We start from the raw sequence: 18190 nt of genomic DNA, 5'->3' as shown, positions 1-18190 counted from the left end.
CCCTCGTGCCCCTTTTCTTCCCCTCACACTGGCCTTCGCCTTCTCCCTAAACGCAATCCTGCCTCTGCAACCTCCGGTCTAATTGCGCTGAGTTTTAATTTTCCAAGCCCTCCCCTCACCTTCCAAACGCAACCCTAAATCCACCACACAAACCCAGTGTTTCATTCTCTATTGCCTCACATTTCCCTTTTCCATATTTTGTTGTTATTTTCCCGATCATGGCTTCAAAATGATGGTAATCTCTTGGACTGGTTACAAGTACACTTTGTCAGATTTATGTTGTTATCTACAGCATCATAAAGAAAGTTGAACAGAGATTCACGCGTTATCTCACACAGGCTGTGTTGTAGTTGTCCTTGGTGAGGTCTGGCCTTGCGTTCTTAAGAGCTCTGCGGGGGCTCTTTCCTCCCCAATGCGCTGTGCGTTCCTATCTGAGCTCTTGTCCTCCTTCTTCTTCTTCTTCTAAATTACTGAATGCGTGGGCGGACCCACGCAGGCGCTTCCCCATCCAAAAGGATGATGTGCACCTACCCCCACCATTCATACACATTGCCCTCACAATCTCATAACTCCTCCCACCGCCCAGTCTGCCTTACAAAATCCAACAACACATTGCTCCTCCTCCTGCCTCTCACCCCGTCACCTCCCAGCAAAGCCTTCCCACTCAGCTCAGCCACACCCAGCGCAGATATCCGAACTCTCATCAATTCTCTCTCCTCAACATGTCTCTCACACCTAAGCAGAAAATGTCCCACAGTCTCAGGCACCCCACATACTGCACAGTCCCTCGACTCACGCTTCCCCACTCGATATAGACAGTCATTCAGCCCCACATGTCCTATTCTCAACCGATTCAGCATCACCTCCTCCCCTCTCCTCCATTCCAGACTCCCTGTATCCACCTTCACCGACACTTTCCCACGGACACGAAACATCCACCTGCCCTTCACCCCACTCCCCCACCTCTCCTGCCACTCATCCATGACCCGTCTCACCACCACAGCCTTCACCTCATCCACACTCAAAGGCAATCTCACATCAACCGCTCCCCTCCTCATACCTTCACCCGCCGCCAGATCCACCAACTCATTACCCAAAATGCCACTGTGACTGGGGACCCACGCCAACTCCAAATCCATTCCCCCACGCACACACCGATCAATCTTCCTCCTGATGTCCAAAATCACATCCTTCCTATCACCATCCCCTGCCACAATCGCCTGCAACCCACTCAATGAATCTGAGAACACCACCACTTTCACATACCCCAACTCGCACACCCTATCAATCTCCAATGCAATCGCCACCAACTCAGCCATACAAATAGACACAGCATTCGTCAGTCGCCCCACTTTATACTCCCCAGTGCTTGCCAGATAATATGCCATACCCACTCTCCCAGACACAGGATCTTCCGAACCATCCGTGAACACCTTGCATCCTTCCTTCCCTGCCACATACGCCTGACCCAAAACCTTGATCTCACCCCGCAAACCACGTTTCTTCGACACCACATTCGCCAACTCCAAACACACCTTTGGAGACCCCATCATCCACTTCCGCCATCTCATCAAATCCGTGCCCGTCACAGCCAACAACTCGCCCACACCCCACTGCACCCCCTTCTCCCACATGTGAAACCCCAAAGTGCCCCCCTTCCTCCTTCACCGGTCCCTGTAGTAGTCAAACCTCCAATTATACTTCAAACATTCACGCACCGGATGAGCCACACTCTTCGCACTGCACTTCACCCACCACCTCATATTCAACGCATCCCTCCTCAACCCCAACGGCATCTCCCCCACAAGCACCTGTACCGCATTCACTGGAGAGGACCTCATCACACCCGAACACACCCTCAATGCCCTCGCCTGCACCCTATCCAACCGCAACTTCTGACTCGCTGTGAAACCCACTGCCACCTGACATCCAAAATCCATCACACTCAAAATCAACCCCTTATACAACATTCGTAAACACTTCTGCTGCGCACCCCATTCTAGAGGTACGTCCTCTTATTGGGCTCTTGTGGAGCCTTCTCAGAGCTTTAGCTCCACCCCCCTGAGGGTGGGGGCCGCTTTGTGAGCGCTCGCGCTCCTAACTCCGCCCCCACGTGTGGGGGCTGCTTCGCGTGAACTGTGCAAATGCTTTTCCTGCCTGACCATTGTGCTTTGGTTCTGAGGAGGAGGTTGGAGACCCCTAACGTGTCGGTAATGCGGCACGGGGTCGCCGCCTCCTCCTCTCTTCACACGGTACCGAATTATAAATTTATATGCTCCACACTGTCGCATTTATACCATATATGTTTCCTAATGTGTGGTGTCTCAGGAGAATTCTAACGTTCTCGTAGCCCTACAAGAACGCCTGCGCGTATAACTAGTGGGCATTGGTGTACAATCTTGCATTCAATCTAACATTTATTCTTTATCTGCTCTTCAAATCACCTAAACTACGCAGCTAGGTATAAAAGGTACTTATCTGCTTGGAGAGTAGGAAAGAGGAGGGAGAGCACAGGAAGTGAATGGACTAGGGTGACAGGGACAGGTCATGAGGACTACAGCAGACCCAGGGCAGAAGGGAAATGTAGTTTTGTTAAAAAAAAAAAAAAATCTCCATTTAAATGTTAACAAATGGTTTATTGTTGAAACTGCTGGAGACAGGAATACAATAGAAGATGAAGCATAATGCTCGCCTCGGTCTTGACATAGAATCAAAGCAAGGGTTTCACAACCTGCTTAAGCATTGGGCCCTGTGTCTGCAGTCTGGAGCTCTTCATTTGTTTTAGACTAAAACTCACATGATCCTTCACCATTCATTATGCTGGTTATGGCAGATGGAAGTTGTAGCCCATCTCATCTGGAGAGACAAAGGTGGCAGACCCTTGCACTAGGCAATAAAGTAATCACGTATTTTACATATGGAGAGTAAGTTCCTTGTCACTGATCAGAATATCTCCCTAACAGTGCCATATAGTACGGCTGGTACTTTTATATCACAACCAAAGCAGACTAAGGCCCTTCTGTACCTTGGTGGGACTTGATGCCCCTTAACTGGGACAAGGTTTAAGCGCCCTGAGACTACAATGGTGGTGAGGTGGTGCAATATAAAAAAATAATAATGGACACCAGTTATATCAAAAGCCTCGGACCCGGGCCTCTCAAGGACCATGAAACGCATAAAATTATTGTTCAATTCGGCAGAGAACTATGTTATTGAATATTAATACTGCAGACCATCATCACCGTTGAGGTCTTGTAGCTCCTTATACTTCTCAGAAAGGTAGCTTATTGGACTTTGCCAGGGTGCCACTAGACCTCAGTGTGTGGGTAGTAAAGGGGAGGTTTGGGGGCTGGGTTGGATATGAAAATGAGAGTTTAGCCATCAGACGAACAATTACAGAAGCAAAATGATATGTGGGACGAGGAAGAGTTAACATGGTTGTGATATAGGGATGCAGGGTTCTTAACCCTGATTAGTTATCAGTAAGCATGAAAGGACGTTTCAGGAATGTAAAGCTTGGTTTAAAACCAAAGCTCGAATCTAAAGGCAACATCTAGACCAGATGATACATGGTACTAGATGAAGTTGGTGTGTGGTTGCATGATGGACTTGAGATTTGCTCAAGCAGGCCCTTCCATTATGGAGGCTATCACAAGAATCGCTTATCAACGAATGGCAGAACTGGTTTTGCCAAGCCAGCTGACCGATGTATAATTGCAAAAACTGTGTAGTGTATAGATGAATGCTTTGAAAAAACATGAAGTAACCATAACGGGTGGGGAAGAGGGGCAGCAATGAAAATTAGTCCAATAATATTAAGTTCCAAAGCTGTGAGCCACGTATAATTCATCATTTTTAAGATAGCTTTCTATTTAGATAAGGACTGTAATGTCCTCCACATGCATTAGTCTTCCCTTTAAACCACTAGATGGGTAAACGCTACATATTTCTTCTGCAAAGCATTTTGGATTTTGAATTGCAAAACAAATGGATGGTTGCTCCGAGAATATCTCAAAAAGGAGAATATACTACAACTAGTCAATGTGTCTGGCGGGAAATTGGCAAAGGGCATTTGCCTCTTCCTTCCCTGCACATATTCTAAGAAACAACTCATGCCAGCCCTCTCTGGCATAGGCAGAGGTGAGGGATTATGGGAGTCATTGTTCAAAATTAGATCCAGAGATTGCAGACCCCTAGTCTAAGTCACAGAAACCTAGCTACGTGCAAGATAACATCACCATAGACTTTTCTTGATGCATACAAAATGCTGCATTCTTTTGTCAGTGAATTCAGAGTAGAAACACAGATCTAGGACCTATCGAGGCATCATCAGGTGAGCACCAAGACACACCACATGAACCTACTGGAGCGTTTCTTATGCCTTTTAATAAAACCAAGTAACCCGATCATGGGTCCTCTGGCCATGGAAGCCCCAACCATACAGCAGGACCAGACATAGTCGAACAAGTCCTCTTCTGGAAGACCACATCTCCCACACTGACTGGAAAGTTCTGGCCGTGGAGCGCAGTACACGCAACACACAAACTCAAGTGCAGTAGTTTCAAGCAGCACTTAAAGGTGAGCGATATATTTCTGCTGAGAACTATATGTCCACTGGCTGTCGTCCGGCACAAACCGCATATCTCCCTCCCATCTATCGTGATGTTCAGTGTTTATACAGGTGTCACCCCGAGTGCCTGCAGTGTATAGTCCAGACTAATCGTCGCCCTCCCCGAGCTACATCCGTAGCAGCAATAAAACTCCCAGAGGCAATTCACCACCAGTGGCCTTGAAGCCCTTTACAGTAGGCAATGTTACTGTGGGGAATACATTACCAAATGTACTCCGCTCTAGCCTACCTGGAGTTTTAATTTAAGAGTAGCTCAAATGAATTGGGAATGCAGGGGACCCGGACCAGAGGATTCGGGGGAGCAGAGGTAGTGCAGTTGCTTCAACTAAATGTCCCTAACAAGTTCGGCCCAAGCCAGACAGTTACATTGAATCATATTATTATCTGCATGGTAGGCCAATACACATCCCAGGATCTTGGACCTATGAGAAGCCAGAGCACATAAGCCTCCCGTGAGAGGTCTATCAGGTAAAGAGAGGGAACCAGCGAGAGAGGCAAGGAGCCTGGTCTAGTAAATAATATTTCCAAGTCTGGAACTGAAAGCCCCTCTGTTGTATGGCAACCGAACTGTGCACGTTTACCTGCCCAAATAAGCTGAATTAGTAAGACACAACGTGTTGTGAAACGTGCTTTTGGCAGGACCAGCAGGGAACAGGATGCTTAGTATTGGAGAAACTTGAGAAGATGGTCTATCTTAACTGATGCAACTCACCCGATAATTGACAGTTGGGGGTTAATCCATCCGCCTTTTTTGATAATCAAGTTTGCTGATCATGGCCATGATGTTTAATTTATTTTATATTATTTTGGACATTTTGGGAATTTATTATGCGAGGACCTAGCTCCAAGAAGCAGAGGAGCCTTGTACATCAGAGGTTGGTGGGAACATGTCAGGAATCAGTTACAACAGGGTTGTGGTATATTAAAATTAAGCAACAGGGCAGTAATTAAAGATACAGCAGGGCAAATGGACGATGGGATCCAGGATTTTATGGTGAGTGAAAAAGGTGCTTCTTGAAGAGGTGGGTCTTGAGTTTCTTTCTGATTTGCATGAGGGTGGGTGCACGTGTAATGTTAATGCATGTGAGATTTCACAGCCTTGGGGCATACATTAAAAAGCCAGTTTCCTGATTTTTCTTTTCTTTTTTGCATTTTGGCATCTCTAATCCCACCAGAATCTGGCTTCTTTTGAAGTGTTGGCCTCCTGAGATGGTGGCCTTGTTGGCCAGGTGGGAGGGCGCTTAAAAGGTGACTGCTCAGTAAATAGTGTAGCTGGTCTTGAAGGCGATGCGTTCTTGTAGGGGCAAACAATGTAGTACAACATGAGTGTGGGCGTAACATGGTCAAAATTGCAGAGGACTTTTATGACGGGAACTGCAGCATGTAGTATTTTTCTCATTGCTGACAGGATGGAGGTGTTTAGGTTGATGAGAGTGTATTTTTCTGTCCAAGATCTGAAGTTATTATTGTCTGAATGAAAGGGCCTGATTTTCCGGTTGTATGTCTCTGTGCACTCGGTGCTCTCAGTTGTTGCAGGTGCCTCGAAAGCACCCAAGACAGTGTACTAAGTGACCGATACTGGTGCTCCGATCTGAACATTTGAAGCCCCCAGTCTGTGAAAACAGCATTGGCACAGGACATTGGCTGCGCCGTGTCACTGACCTAGCAAAAGTGCACCACGCCCTCACAACCGAAGCCACAGACAAGCTCCCCATTAATCTTCTACAATTGGGTCTAATACAATAGGCAACCAGGGTAGCTAGACCCATTTGCCTGTTCACCCTCCCCCCGACCCCTTCGACACAAATTGCCATCACCATCCCTCTGCGGGAATCTGATGCTCACCAATGCATGAACCACCATACACATTTGCTTGTTTTAAAGGCTAGTGACCCTCTGAGCTCTACTGTGGCTGCCAGTGGCTCTAGAACTGTTCTTTTGAAGTTTGAGTTGCTAGTGACCTACGTGGTTAGGCCAAGCAATGACACATGTGACACTATAGAATTGGGTTTCACAAGAGATGGTTCTATTCCGTATTAGTACCCAGGAGGTGATGTACTGGCACCTCTCAGCCGATCAGGAAGCTCAGAAGGTTGGCTTTACCTCATGGTATTTGCTCCGCTCGAGCCTGTTACTCGGCCCACAGGCTATTTCCTGACCTGCAATCCCCCCTACCTTAGCTGTTATTGCTTTATTCAGATAGGGTAGTGGTTTTACCAAACACCTATAGGAAGCATCCATAACTAATAAGGGTGTTCCTATAGCAAACAGTTCCAGGGATGGATCAACGCAAAGTGCGGTTTTCTCCAGGTGTTCCTCATGTCCACATGTCCAAACAGTAATGTTCTTAGCCTATGCTTAAGAGTCATTGTCCCTTCAGGATCCCCCTAGTCCACAAAGTAATGCTCAGTGAAATGGTCAACAGAAAATACCACATTCTAAAGTTAGAAAGCCCGTAGGCTTATGGCAACCCTAAGCTATGCAGCAAATGTTCCAGTGAGGGGCCATGAAAAGAGCTCACCAATCCTACTCTCCAATATCCAAACCTAGTCCAATACAACAAAACATACAAGTTCTCATAGGAAGGCTTTTGCAAGGATTGCTCCCAGTTTGGACTCTTTAGTCCTTCTAAAGATAAACAGAGCAAAGCCCATGACAAAGCACTCTTTGACATGGACTTCATCCAAAGAGTTACGGACCCCACTCATGTCAAACAGCATATACTCGACTGGATAGCTGACCACAACTGTTCCGTCGATATCAGCTCCAGCACCCCCTGCCCATGGACCGACCATCACCTCCTAACTTCTTCATCCGCACGGTAATCAAGCCCATACCTACTAAACCAGTTTCCCCAGCGATGGCTAGATCCTCCAGGCTCCTCACTAAGGAAAGGCTAATCCCGCTCCTTAAGGCAGCCCCAGTGCCAAAACCCCCATTCTCCACAGACCCCGTAGAGTTGGCAGACTTGTACAACACTGCTATAAAAACAGGCCTGTACACCATTGCACTACTATTGCCGAAAAAAGCGAGAAATAAAAAACAATGTAACTCATGGTTTACACCAAAGTTACTAGACCTTAGAGCAAAGAAGTGACTGGCCCTCACAACATGGAAATCCCACCCATCTCCCACCTCTCTAGAGGCATACAAAACACTTGCCTCTCAGTACAAAAAAGAAATCACCACAGCCAAATGTTCATCATACAAAAAAATGTTAAAAAAATATATTTTGTTTTCATTTTGTTTTCTTCCAAACCGCCCCAGGCATGGCCAGAAACCGGCCCCCACTCCCCAGGGACGATTTCGGCCCAGCCACGGGCCGCAAGGCCGAGGGGCCAATCCGACCCTGCTGGCATCCCCGCCAACAAACACAGAAGAAACAGTAAAAGATGAAGCATGGTGCATCACCACTCAAAATGCCATCATAAATAAAATAAACACCCTCCAAGAGAAAATAAAAACTGACCTCAATGCCCTCCCGAAAACCAACACACACTCTACATCAAACTGTCATCCCGACAAAAAAGACAACCAACTATTCTCATTCAGAGAAGTGACTGAAACAGAAGTGATAGCACTGATGAACGGAATCAAACCCTCCTCCTGTAAGGGGACAAATGCCCTGCATTCCTGATTAAAGATTGTACAGAACCTCTAGTCCCTTTTCTCACTGCTTTCATCAACGCCTCTCTATCTTCAGGTTTTGTTACCCCCTCCCTCAAAGAATCCTGGGTTCACCCGCTTCTGAAAAAAACATCACTTGATCCAGACCAACCAAACAACTATAGACTGATAACCACCATCCCTTTTTTGCTAAAAAATATTAGATAAGGCAGCCTACCAACAGATTCAACAATACCTGGAAAACAACAATATCTTTGGCAAAAGGCAATCAGGCTTCCGCCCACGCCACGGGACCGAGACAGCCTTACTAGATTTAAAAATGCAGTTGCAGCAAACCATGGACCAAGGAAAACCAGCACTGCTCCTGTTCCTAGACCTCTCCGCTGCATTCGATCTTGTGAATCACAAGATCCTCTGCAAACATCTCAAAGATGCTGCACAATTTTCCCAACAAGCCACATCCTGGATCACCTCTTTCCTTGAAGGAAGACTCATGAGCGTATTCTCCGACCAGGACTGCGCAACCCCCACCCCCATCCACTGCGGAGTCCCCCAGAGATCCTGCACTTCACCCACCCTTTACAACATCTTCACCCTTCCTCTTTACAACGACCTTGATGATCACGGCATAGCATACACTAACGATGATACTCAGGTTCTTCTCCCACTTATTGGCTCTTATGAACAAGATGCAGCCCCACTCAACAAGATCTACTGTATCATCCAGGCGTGTATGGCGGCTAATGGTCTTTGTCTCAATGGAGACAAGACAGAAATATTACTGTTAGGTCCCAAACAAGTCCTCAGCAAACTGGATAGCAAGTATGGATCCTTCGACATTGACAATACGACCATCACCACTGCAATGGCTGCCAAAACTGTAGGGGTATACCTAAACTCCACACTTTCCATGTCACGCCAAGTGAATGCGATAGCATCCTCTGCGGCACTAACAACTAAGATCATTAATGCTGTGAAATCCTACCTCTCCCTTAAAAACTGCCTAGCCATAGAAAGGGCCACAGTGGGAGCTAAGTTAGACTACTGCAAAGTCCTACTCCTAGGCACATCCTCCAAAACCCTGAATAAACTACAAACTACACAAAACAACGCACTAAGAGCAGCCCTCAGCATTCCCAAGAGAGAGCACATCTCCCAGGCTAGACGAAACACCCACTGGCTCCCAGTGAAAGAGGGCATGTCTATCCCAAACAGACCGCCTTAGCTGTCAGAAGCTATCCACAGAGCCACCTCCAACAGACCTAAACGGACCCAACACTGCAACCAGCTCATGGTCCCTACTTACAAAAGACTCAAAGCAGGAGAATCCAGCTTTGCCGTCCTAGCCCCCAAGAAATGGAATGCGCTACCACCCACCCTCAGGAAAGAGCCCTCAATCTCCCTATTCCGTAGGGCACTCAAAGCACAACTCTTCCACTAGCTCCCCTCCCCCCAGAGGGTGGACCCACATGCACCGCTACTGCTGTATGTAATGCCTCCTTGTAGCTTGACCTGCATCTGTTCACTAGCCTGAAATAAGTATGCTGTATCTCACTATGTAAACTGTATGTTCTGCCCAAGCCAAGTATCCTTTAACAGTGCCACAATGCCCCTGGGCCGCTGGCGCTTTATAAATCCAAATAAATAAAGTATGAAGCCGCAAAAGAACTCACCCAGGCTTCTCGCTTCTCTCCTCTCAGGCTTCACCTTAGCATCCTAGCTTTTACTCCAGGTCTCCCCATAGACGCTGGTCTTTCTCAGGATTCAATTAACTTCTTCCCTTCAGGCTTTCTTCTGATTGTACTGCTTGGCTTGGGAGACTCTACTCTAGGACCATGTATGCATTCAGCCTACCCTCTCATTGGTCAGTGCTCTGAGTTACCTTCTTCCAAATCTACTGCAGGTTTACTTCCTCCAGGTAGCAGTGTTCCTGTATACTCCGGGATCAATGTGAAGCTCCCTGGCTTCCCGACAGCTTTCCCTTTCCTCTCGTCTCATTATCCTTCTTTTGTAGCCCCTTTGCAGTTGCTCCTGGTTGGGCACTCGTGGCATCCTACTGTCACTAGGAATGCTTTAAATCTCACAGCTTCTCCACCCAGTTGCAGGGTTTGTGGTTGAACAATTCCCTCACGTGGTGAGTTCAGCAACTTCCTTAATCCTGCTCGCAAGTTTAGAATGTTAATTTGTAAACATTATGCTGGTTTGACAAGGCTTGGCCTGCCCGCTTCCCTGCAGGGTTTGATTATAGATAACGTGTAAGTAAAGCTGCTCCAGAGTTCTTCTGTCTCCTGGGAAATAGATTATCACCATTCCCGTACAAAAGTGTTTGAGAGCTTTACACCAGGTTTTTTCTGGTATTCCCTCATAGATTCGTTTGAATGCCTTTGAGCCAGAGATCTGCCACACTTCTGAGCATATCATACTTCACCTGCTTAAAGGTCAAGTCTGTGGGATCCCTCTCCTTCCACCCTCTGGGGTACACATAGGGGAGCAGCGGAACAACTTGAGTCCCTAGCGGCTCACCCCTTCATGTACTATGATGTTGAATTCATCCAATTCTCCTATCTTAAAAGAAGTACAATTTGGTTTTCAGTGACCATGCAACCTGTGCATTGGTCCTAAACGCCCAGAATCCTATACCTTGGTTACTAGTGACCCTGCAAACACTAATTCGGTTGTTAGTGACCCTTTAACCTGCGCTGCGGTTGCTAATGACCCTAGAACCTTTACTTTGATTGCCACTGGCGCTGCAAAGTATACTTTGGTCGCTAGTGACCTTGTAGCCTGTCATGGGGTTGCTAGTGAGCCTATAACCTGTAATTTGGTCACTAGTGAAGCTGTGATCTGCAGGCCTCTTGTGACTCTGTGACCTACTATGGATTCTAGTGGCCCAGCAAACAGCACTTTGTCGCTACCTCTTCTTTGGTCATCAGTGAACCAGTAATTTATACTTTGGTCACTAGTGACCTACTGGGACACTACAGCTTTCTCCTCCCTCCATCATTTCTCATTCTCCTACTCTGATCCCCCTCCAACTCATTAAAACGTACCCTAATCCCCTGTCTCCCACCCCCATCTCCCCATCTCCCCATTACTTTTGCATCCCTGTCTTTTGCATCACCCATAAAAGCTGTCCTGGCTGAGAACCGTGCTGCAACCTCATTGATGCCCTTCACCTCCTCTCCACAACTCCCCAACCCCCTTTCTCCTACACTGGGAAAAGGAGTGCCCATATATATATATGATATAGGTTATTTATAAAGCGTTTAATACCCAGAGGTTTCTAAGCGTGGACCTGGGGATGGAACCTGTGTTCCTCTGTGTCGTCTTGCTTCCAAGGCGAACATGCTGCCTCTGAGCTATCCTCCTGAGACTTTCTCTTTGCAAAAAACCAAACAGCCTTCCTATTTTACCAGTCGACTCCCACATCGAGAACTTGAAGCCATGGGCATTAAATGATACTGCATTACACCCCTTGATACGATCACGCTGCCCCTGATGCCGAATCTGATGCATTCATTAATTTTTTGATTCATGCTTAATTTCAGAAACTCATAAACATTCTTATCTAAAACCAAAACACAATTCCGAGGATTAAAACTATACAAATAACTTTATAGTAATGAACATTTTTGAAATTTGCATATGTTCATAAACATAGATTGCTAAATGAAAACAATTACAAGGACCTGTTTCTTAGTGAAAAGGCATTCTGTAAAATGTTTCAATGCCCTTTTATTCTTCATGGACAATGCCCATAGAAGACATATCAAAGATGGACACAAACAAGGTAAATGTCCTTTATAATCTTATATTTCAGAGAGCAAGTAGCACATGGGACCGACTCTGGAGTGTTTGAACAGAACAGACCATCCATGTTCCCAAGAAAGTCTATTGGTCATTTGGCAGAAATCGATCTTAATTCCAAATAAGTTAAACTGAAATCTTGTCAACAAAACTCGGTCACTCATAAAAGAAAACTATGTCGGGTGTGGTAGGAGCGTATCAAACTCCGATATCTTAGAGACTGACACAGTAGAGAACTTCTGTAGTTTCACATTTTGGCAGTTGCTTTTATTAAACCTTTACAGAGATACCTGTATCTCATTTAACTTTTCTATAGATAAGAGACATCCCTTTCTTAATCCTCATTACATCATCTGTTTGCATTGATTACACTCAGGCATGATTGCTTATACTTTATTCATGAAATCAACTCCATCTCAGAAAACATGTGCAGATCTAATGCTATTCTAGATAATCTAGCAGCTGAGCTACTAAGATACTCAAGATCTCAAGATACTGTAAACACAGATCAGTATTTGCCAAATAGGAAGCAAAAGAAGTTGGCTATCCAAGGAACCTCTTACAGAAGCTAATCTGCAATGTGTCATCATTTCTCATACCCCTCACACCCATCTGCTATTTGGTAATAGCTATCAGTTTACCTTGATACATCCTGCACATTTTGTCTATAGGCTGTTTATTGAAGGTCTTCCAAAAAAGGAATATCCCTCCTATGACCTGTGCCATTTTTGCTATTTGTTTCGTTGCATGATGTTTGGCAATTAACACCTGATCCATATAGATCCTTCATTCATGATCCCCCTGCTGGCCATCAACGGAGGTGAAGTTAGCCTAATGATCACCAAGGCCAGTCCCCCGCCCCCTTTTTGGCATCTGACTTTCTCACACCATGCTTTAAACACACTGACATTCAACTCCTTGCGCACACTCACCACTGGGATCCTGATTACAGGCTCTCTGTGCACCTCAATACTTTCTTTCCTGACCGCATCCTCCTCCTTGACTCTCTTCCCACCAAATCTCAGTTTGCTATTATGGAGCCTTCTACCTCCTGAAAATATCTTGCTTCCACCAACTTGCCCTTAACTTTCTTCTACACTGACCTCTCACCACAACCTACTTACTTACACAAAGGAACTCTACTGGCTTCCTCTTTCTGTCACCATCCCTTACCACAACTATCCTTACTATTTACCCTTCCCTATCCGACCATTCTGTCCTCCACATCTCTCCACCTCCGCTCCCCGTAAGAACCATCTCTTCTATTTACGAATGAAAGTTAAAAAACGATACCTCAGAGGGTTGTTGGCTTAAAACCAAAATATGCCTTTGCCACCGCTGGCACACATCTCACTTCCCCCCACTCTTTACCATCTTCAAGAATTCTCTCTTGGCACTCACTAAGGCTCTGAAAACTGCTAAATGCAATTACTTTACCAAACAAATGTCCTTCCTTTGGCCATCCTATTCATGCTGATTGCCCCACCTCAAATCTATCCTCTTATAATGACTTTAAAATGTACTTCTCATTGCAAGATCTGTGACACCCATACTGCCCCTTATCACCCTTTCTCCTCAAACCTTCTTATCTCGCCCATATCCTGCCTTTGCGCTTTTGGCTCAACCTCATCTGCTGTGCTACTTCGCATTCTTATGACAGCCAACTCGTCATGTGATCTAATGGATCTCTATGCTCAACAAAATCATGAAAGCCATTACTCCTATAAACTACTCCTGTCACTCCCTCACAGCTGTAATCCTCCCCCGCTTGCTTCAAGCAAGCCAATGTTCTACTTATCCTCAAAGTTCCCTGCTGACCCAAACAATCCAATCCAGCGAGCTGCAGGGTTGTCTCCCTTCTTCCACATTATTCTAAGATCCTACACCATGTGGACTTCAATAGGATCACCAGTTACTTGAGAAAAAAAACTCTTGTTTCCCCCTTCAATCTGAGCTCTGCATTAAGCTCTGCATAGATATGGCCTTGTCCAAAGCCTCCAACTGTTTCACTACTCATCACCTCAAACATTAATCCTCCTTGACCTTTCTGACAGCTTCACATTGTGGATCACAGTCCTTTCTTTCTAGCCTTGTCTAACTTCAGTACCCCAGACACCACACTGCATTGCTCCCTACCTCTCGGATCATAACTTTCTCCATCTCCACCAACATAGAAATCTCTGATGACATACCCTCCTAGCAGGGTCCACCTAGCTGCAGCCCACTAATCTTGTCCCTCAACATCACCCCGGTGATGGGTATAGTTTTTCTTGCACTATCCAGATATTTCCCAACATGTTCTAGGACTGGACTGTGCTTATTATGCTGGACCTAGACTATAAAATGGCTTCATGCTGACATTAAAAAAAATGTCTTCTATTTTTAACATTTGCCGATGTTCAGTATGACTAGTGTTTTCACATACAACCCTACACCTCTATCTTTTGTAAACTCATCTGCTTCTTTGGCTCTTCCTTTTGCCTCTGCGGGATGACTTGCAGATCTTTTTCCCCTTTCCCACTTTCAACTTGGATCTTTCTTAAAATATCTTAGACTCTCTATCACCATTGTGAACTGGAAGACACTTTGATGTCGTATGCTCAACTCGTCTAACACCAAAGTATTCTATTTCCCCATCCCAGTAGACGCACACATCCACCCCTCTCCAACAGCCTTTCTTGGAGTACTCTTCGACAGTGATTTGACGCTCCAACATTCCATCACCTCTGATAATACTTCTGTCACGATCAATTTGTTGAGCATCCTTAAATCTGCTCCCTTCTCATTCACCTCTCCACAAAACCTTTAATCTCTGCACTGGTACATGACTACTACAAGAGCCTCCTCTTGGGCTTCCCCCTTCTAATCTTTTGCACCCATGGGCAAAAACCCAACATTTCAACTCGCGCCATCTAGCTACCCTGCTCTACATCCACCTCTCAACTCTACTCCATGTTGGCTGGCAATCCATGCACAACCGACCACTTCTAAAATTGTATCATATGGTCTACCAGGTTTCTTTTGCCACACGCTACTCCCCACTTCTCACCCTCCCTCGCCTTGTGCATCCCATCACATCCCTCACCCCTCTAGCCCCTTTCCCACTGAAATCAAAAGCACCACTAACATTCATCCAATCACAAGGACTCCTACGTTCCATCTCTTTTACACTGAAAGAGCTCCCGAAATATGTCAACATCTCCCCAAACCTCCTATGCGCTGCCCTCATTGTAAATACACTGGCATCTCCTATCAGTATTGCTTGCTGTCCCCTGCCTGTATACTCAATGAATCTAATTCACTTTCTAGCTCACATTTAACATCACCTGGTTTCATTTTCGATAAGGACATTTTCTAAAGCACCGCTGCGGGACTACGCTAATGACTGTTTATCCAAATGTGTGTGGTTCTTGTTGAAACATAATGTCTCTGAGAAATAAATATAAATATTTGAAGATCTGGGTGAAGAGCACATTGGCCCACTTCAATTTGGAGTTTAAACCAGTTGAAGCCCAGCCAGCATAAGGTTTGGGGTTAGATCTGTTAGATCTCTTCTCTAAATAATAATAGCTGTAGCCTCATTGTTGGCAATCAAAACCTTATTTTACAATTTTCCAAAAGTGTGAGAGCACTCTTCTGGGAAGTCTGGGATGGCGCCTATTGAGGAAGGACTATAAGGATGTTTTAGCTCTACATGCCTTCCAGAGTGGAAATGTCAGTTATCTTATCGGCCTGTCCTGAGATTCCAGCACCGAAATGCTAGGAAATTCCCCTCTGAACAAAGGTACCAACAGCAACCCCAGACAAGTGTTATTGCCTTGCTGGGCATCATCAGGGAGAGGGTGGCATCCTAAGTGTTTCGATATTTGCCAAAAGTCCAAGACCCTTCTGCTGAGAAAGAACAGAAAGCCCAATATACACTTCCAATGATGGGTTTTAGACTGTTTCCTATATGATGTGAACATTGTGTTACTCCTTTACCTAAACGTCTAAATTGCACAGAGGAGACTGCCAATGTGTGCACCTTTGTGCACTTTAGTCCATGCATGAAATTGTGCTAGGAAGAGCAAATAAGGTGTGAAAAGCTGGTGGATCAGAGTGTACTTTGTACTTGTAAGTGCCTCCCACCATGCACGCGTGCCGGGATGGATTGACAATAATTCTTATGAAATCCATCTGCTTTTATGCGATTGCATCAGCATGAAATTGATTGGTTGAAAACAATGTGTTTTTTGGCAGGATGAGCCGGAATGGCAAACTAAACTGTGATCACTAAACAGTAATTTCTTTCTGTGGCCCCACAATGCTTGTCAAAACATCCCAAATCTCTCGAAGCACAAAAAGTGGTGTAATTCTATTATGTCTGATTGTAACGCCACTTTGTGAACCCTAGAATATTAGAAAAAGCCCATCTCTGAGTTTCTGCATTCTGCTGTGAATTTTCAGCTAAGTAAATTCCCTCAATCGTGTTTCTTTCTAGAAATTCCTAGAGAGTAGTTCATGTTCTTTCCACACCCATTCTTCTCCACAGACAAACCAGGAGTGTGCCCTGCGCCATCAACATCGTGCCAGAAAACAAACGATACCCCTGATCCTAATCCTGTATGTACTAAGGACCTCCATTGCACAGGGGACCAAAAGTGCTGCATTGTTGGCTGCTCCCAGAATTGCACAGAGCCGACGTTTGTTTGAGCCTTGAAATGCAAGAGAATGGTTAAAGGTTAAAAAAGGTAAGAATGCAAGGATGCACAACCTGATACATTGCAGGAATGTTGGGAACACAATTCCTCCAAGCACCTGTGATAGATGGATTTTCAAAGACTGAAAATGGGGAATTTCAGTAGACTCGCTGTTGTGAATGTGAGGAATGTAATAAATATCTTGAAATTGTTCAAAAGAAAAGGAGGGACCAATGTGAATGAGCAGGGGAAGGCCAAAGGGATTAAGGCTAAAGGCCTTTCTCAAGGCTCATGTAAAAGATGCTTAAAGCCCTCTGCCATCATTATGTAAGATCCTGCCTTCTTGAGACGCTGCAGCTGATGCCCTCCATCATCAGTCCTCCAGGCCCAACCACGTGCATGCTTTGGGAGCCTTTTTTCTGCATTCCTTCTTTACCTTCCCAATCTCTAATGGGCCCTGCATCCTTAGACCCATTGGTTGTGCTTCTGCAATCTTGGTCCTCTATATTTTCACCTGCCCAGCGCCCTTCTGCTCTGAAATATATGTTGATCCTTCTGCAGTCCTCTCACCCATCATCAAAGTTTATGTACTTTGTAGAGGGCACTCTGAACATGCACTTTCGTCCTAGACCCTTATGTCCCAGCCATCCATAGAGTGCACTGAAAGCTCTTCCAGTCTCAGTCCCTAACATCCTCTTTCCCAAATCTGCCACCCTTTTTTGGATCTTGATAAGTGTTCACGAAGGAATTGCAGATGAAGTTGCTCAAGATGCATCATCCACAATGATACCAGCTAATTCGATTTGACTTTCATGTCTATCACGCTAGGGGGGGGGGAGCTTAGGGGGAGGGGGGGCTATAGAGTACAAACCAGATGGTCTGATACTTAGCACTGACAGTTTTGTGTTTTCTTTTCTTTTTTCTCTAGTTGGAATATCCCTGTGGTACCGCCATCCTGATACCCGGGCGGGGTTTCCTCCCTTTGTCATCACCTAACATATGTCCCAGTTGATGAAGACAAACATCAGGGCCTTCCCTTTGGAATCTGTATATTCACTGAACATATTGTAAGAATAAAAGTAGCTATTATGCAACAGAGTGATGTATTGTGTGCATACGTTCCAAAACAGTGTGAATGGGAATGGTTTCAGAAACTATATATATTATGGGGAAAATTCCTTCTCAGCCAGCCAGCATGGTCATTTATTTACAGTGGACTTCCTGGAATCTACTACCTCGCCATTAGCCTCCACCTCAACTGTGGACTGGAGGTCACATAAGCAAGCTTTCTGTAATGTTCTGTAAGATATAGGATCAGGTGCTCATCGCATGTCATTTGGAAGTTGATGTGATTGTTTGGGGTCAACCTTATGTAGAAAGATCTCTGCAAACTTCTGTGTGTTTTATAGGGAAACTGCGGAACAATAGCAAGCTATGAACATACGTT

The 18190-nt window shown here is 45.4% G+C and overlaps 1 protein-coding gene across 6 annotated transcripts in view; it reads left to right on the top strand.

The window, feature by feature from the left end:
- Positions 1 to 17841, top strand: part of LOC138580567 (WAP four-disulfide core domain protein 3-like) — a 96559-nt gene extending 78718 nt beyond the window's left edge. For all 6 annotated transcript variants that reach the window (XM_069651215.1, XM_069651212.1, XM_069651214.1 and 3 more), the window contains 2 exons: positions 16596 to 16794; positions 17672 to 17841. In XM_069651215.1, the coding sequence (XP_069507316.1) occupies positions 16596 to 16756 (161 nt within the window). In that variant the 3' untranslated portion in view covers positions 16757 to 16794; positions 17672 to 17841. The remainder of the gene's footprint in view (positions 1 to 16595; positions 16795 to 17671) is intronic.
- The last annotated feature ends 349 nt before the right edge of the window (positions 17842 to 18190 follow it).

This window comes from Ambystoma mexicanum, chromosome 3p (genome assembly GCF_040938575.1).
Source record: "Ambystoma mexicanum isolate Mex_15411 chromosome 3p, UKY_AmexF1_1, whole genome shotgun sequence".
NCBI classification, from domain to species: domain Eukaryota; kingdom Metazoa; phylum Chordata; class Amphibia; order Caudata; family Ambystomatidae; genus Ambystoma; species Ambystoma mexicanum.
This window is presented reverse-complemented; position numbering and strand designations above follow the sequence as displayed.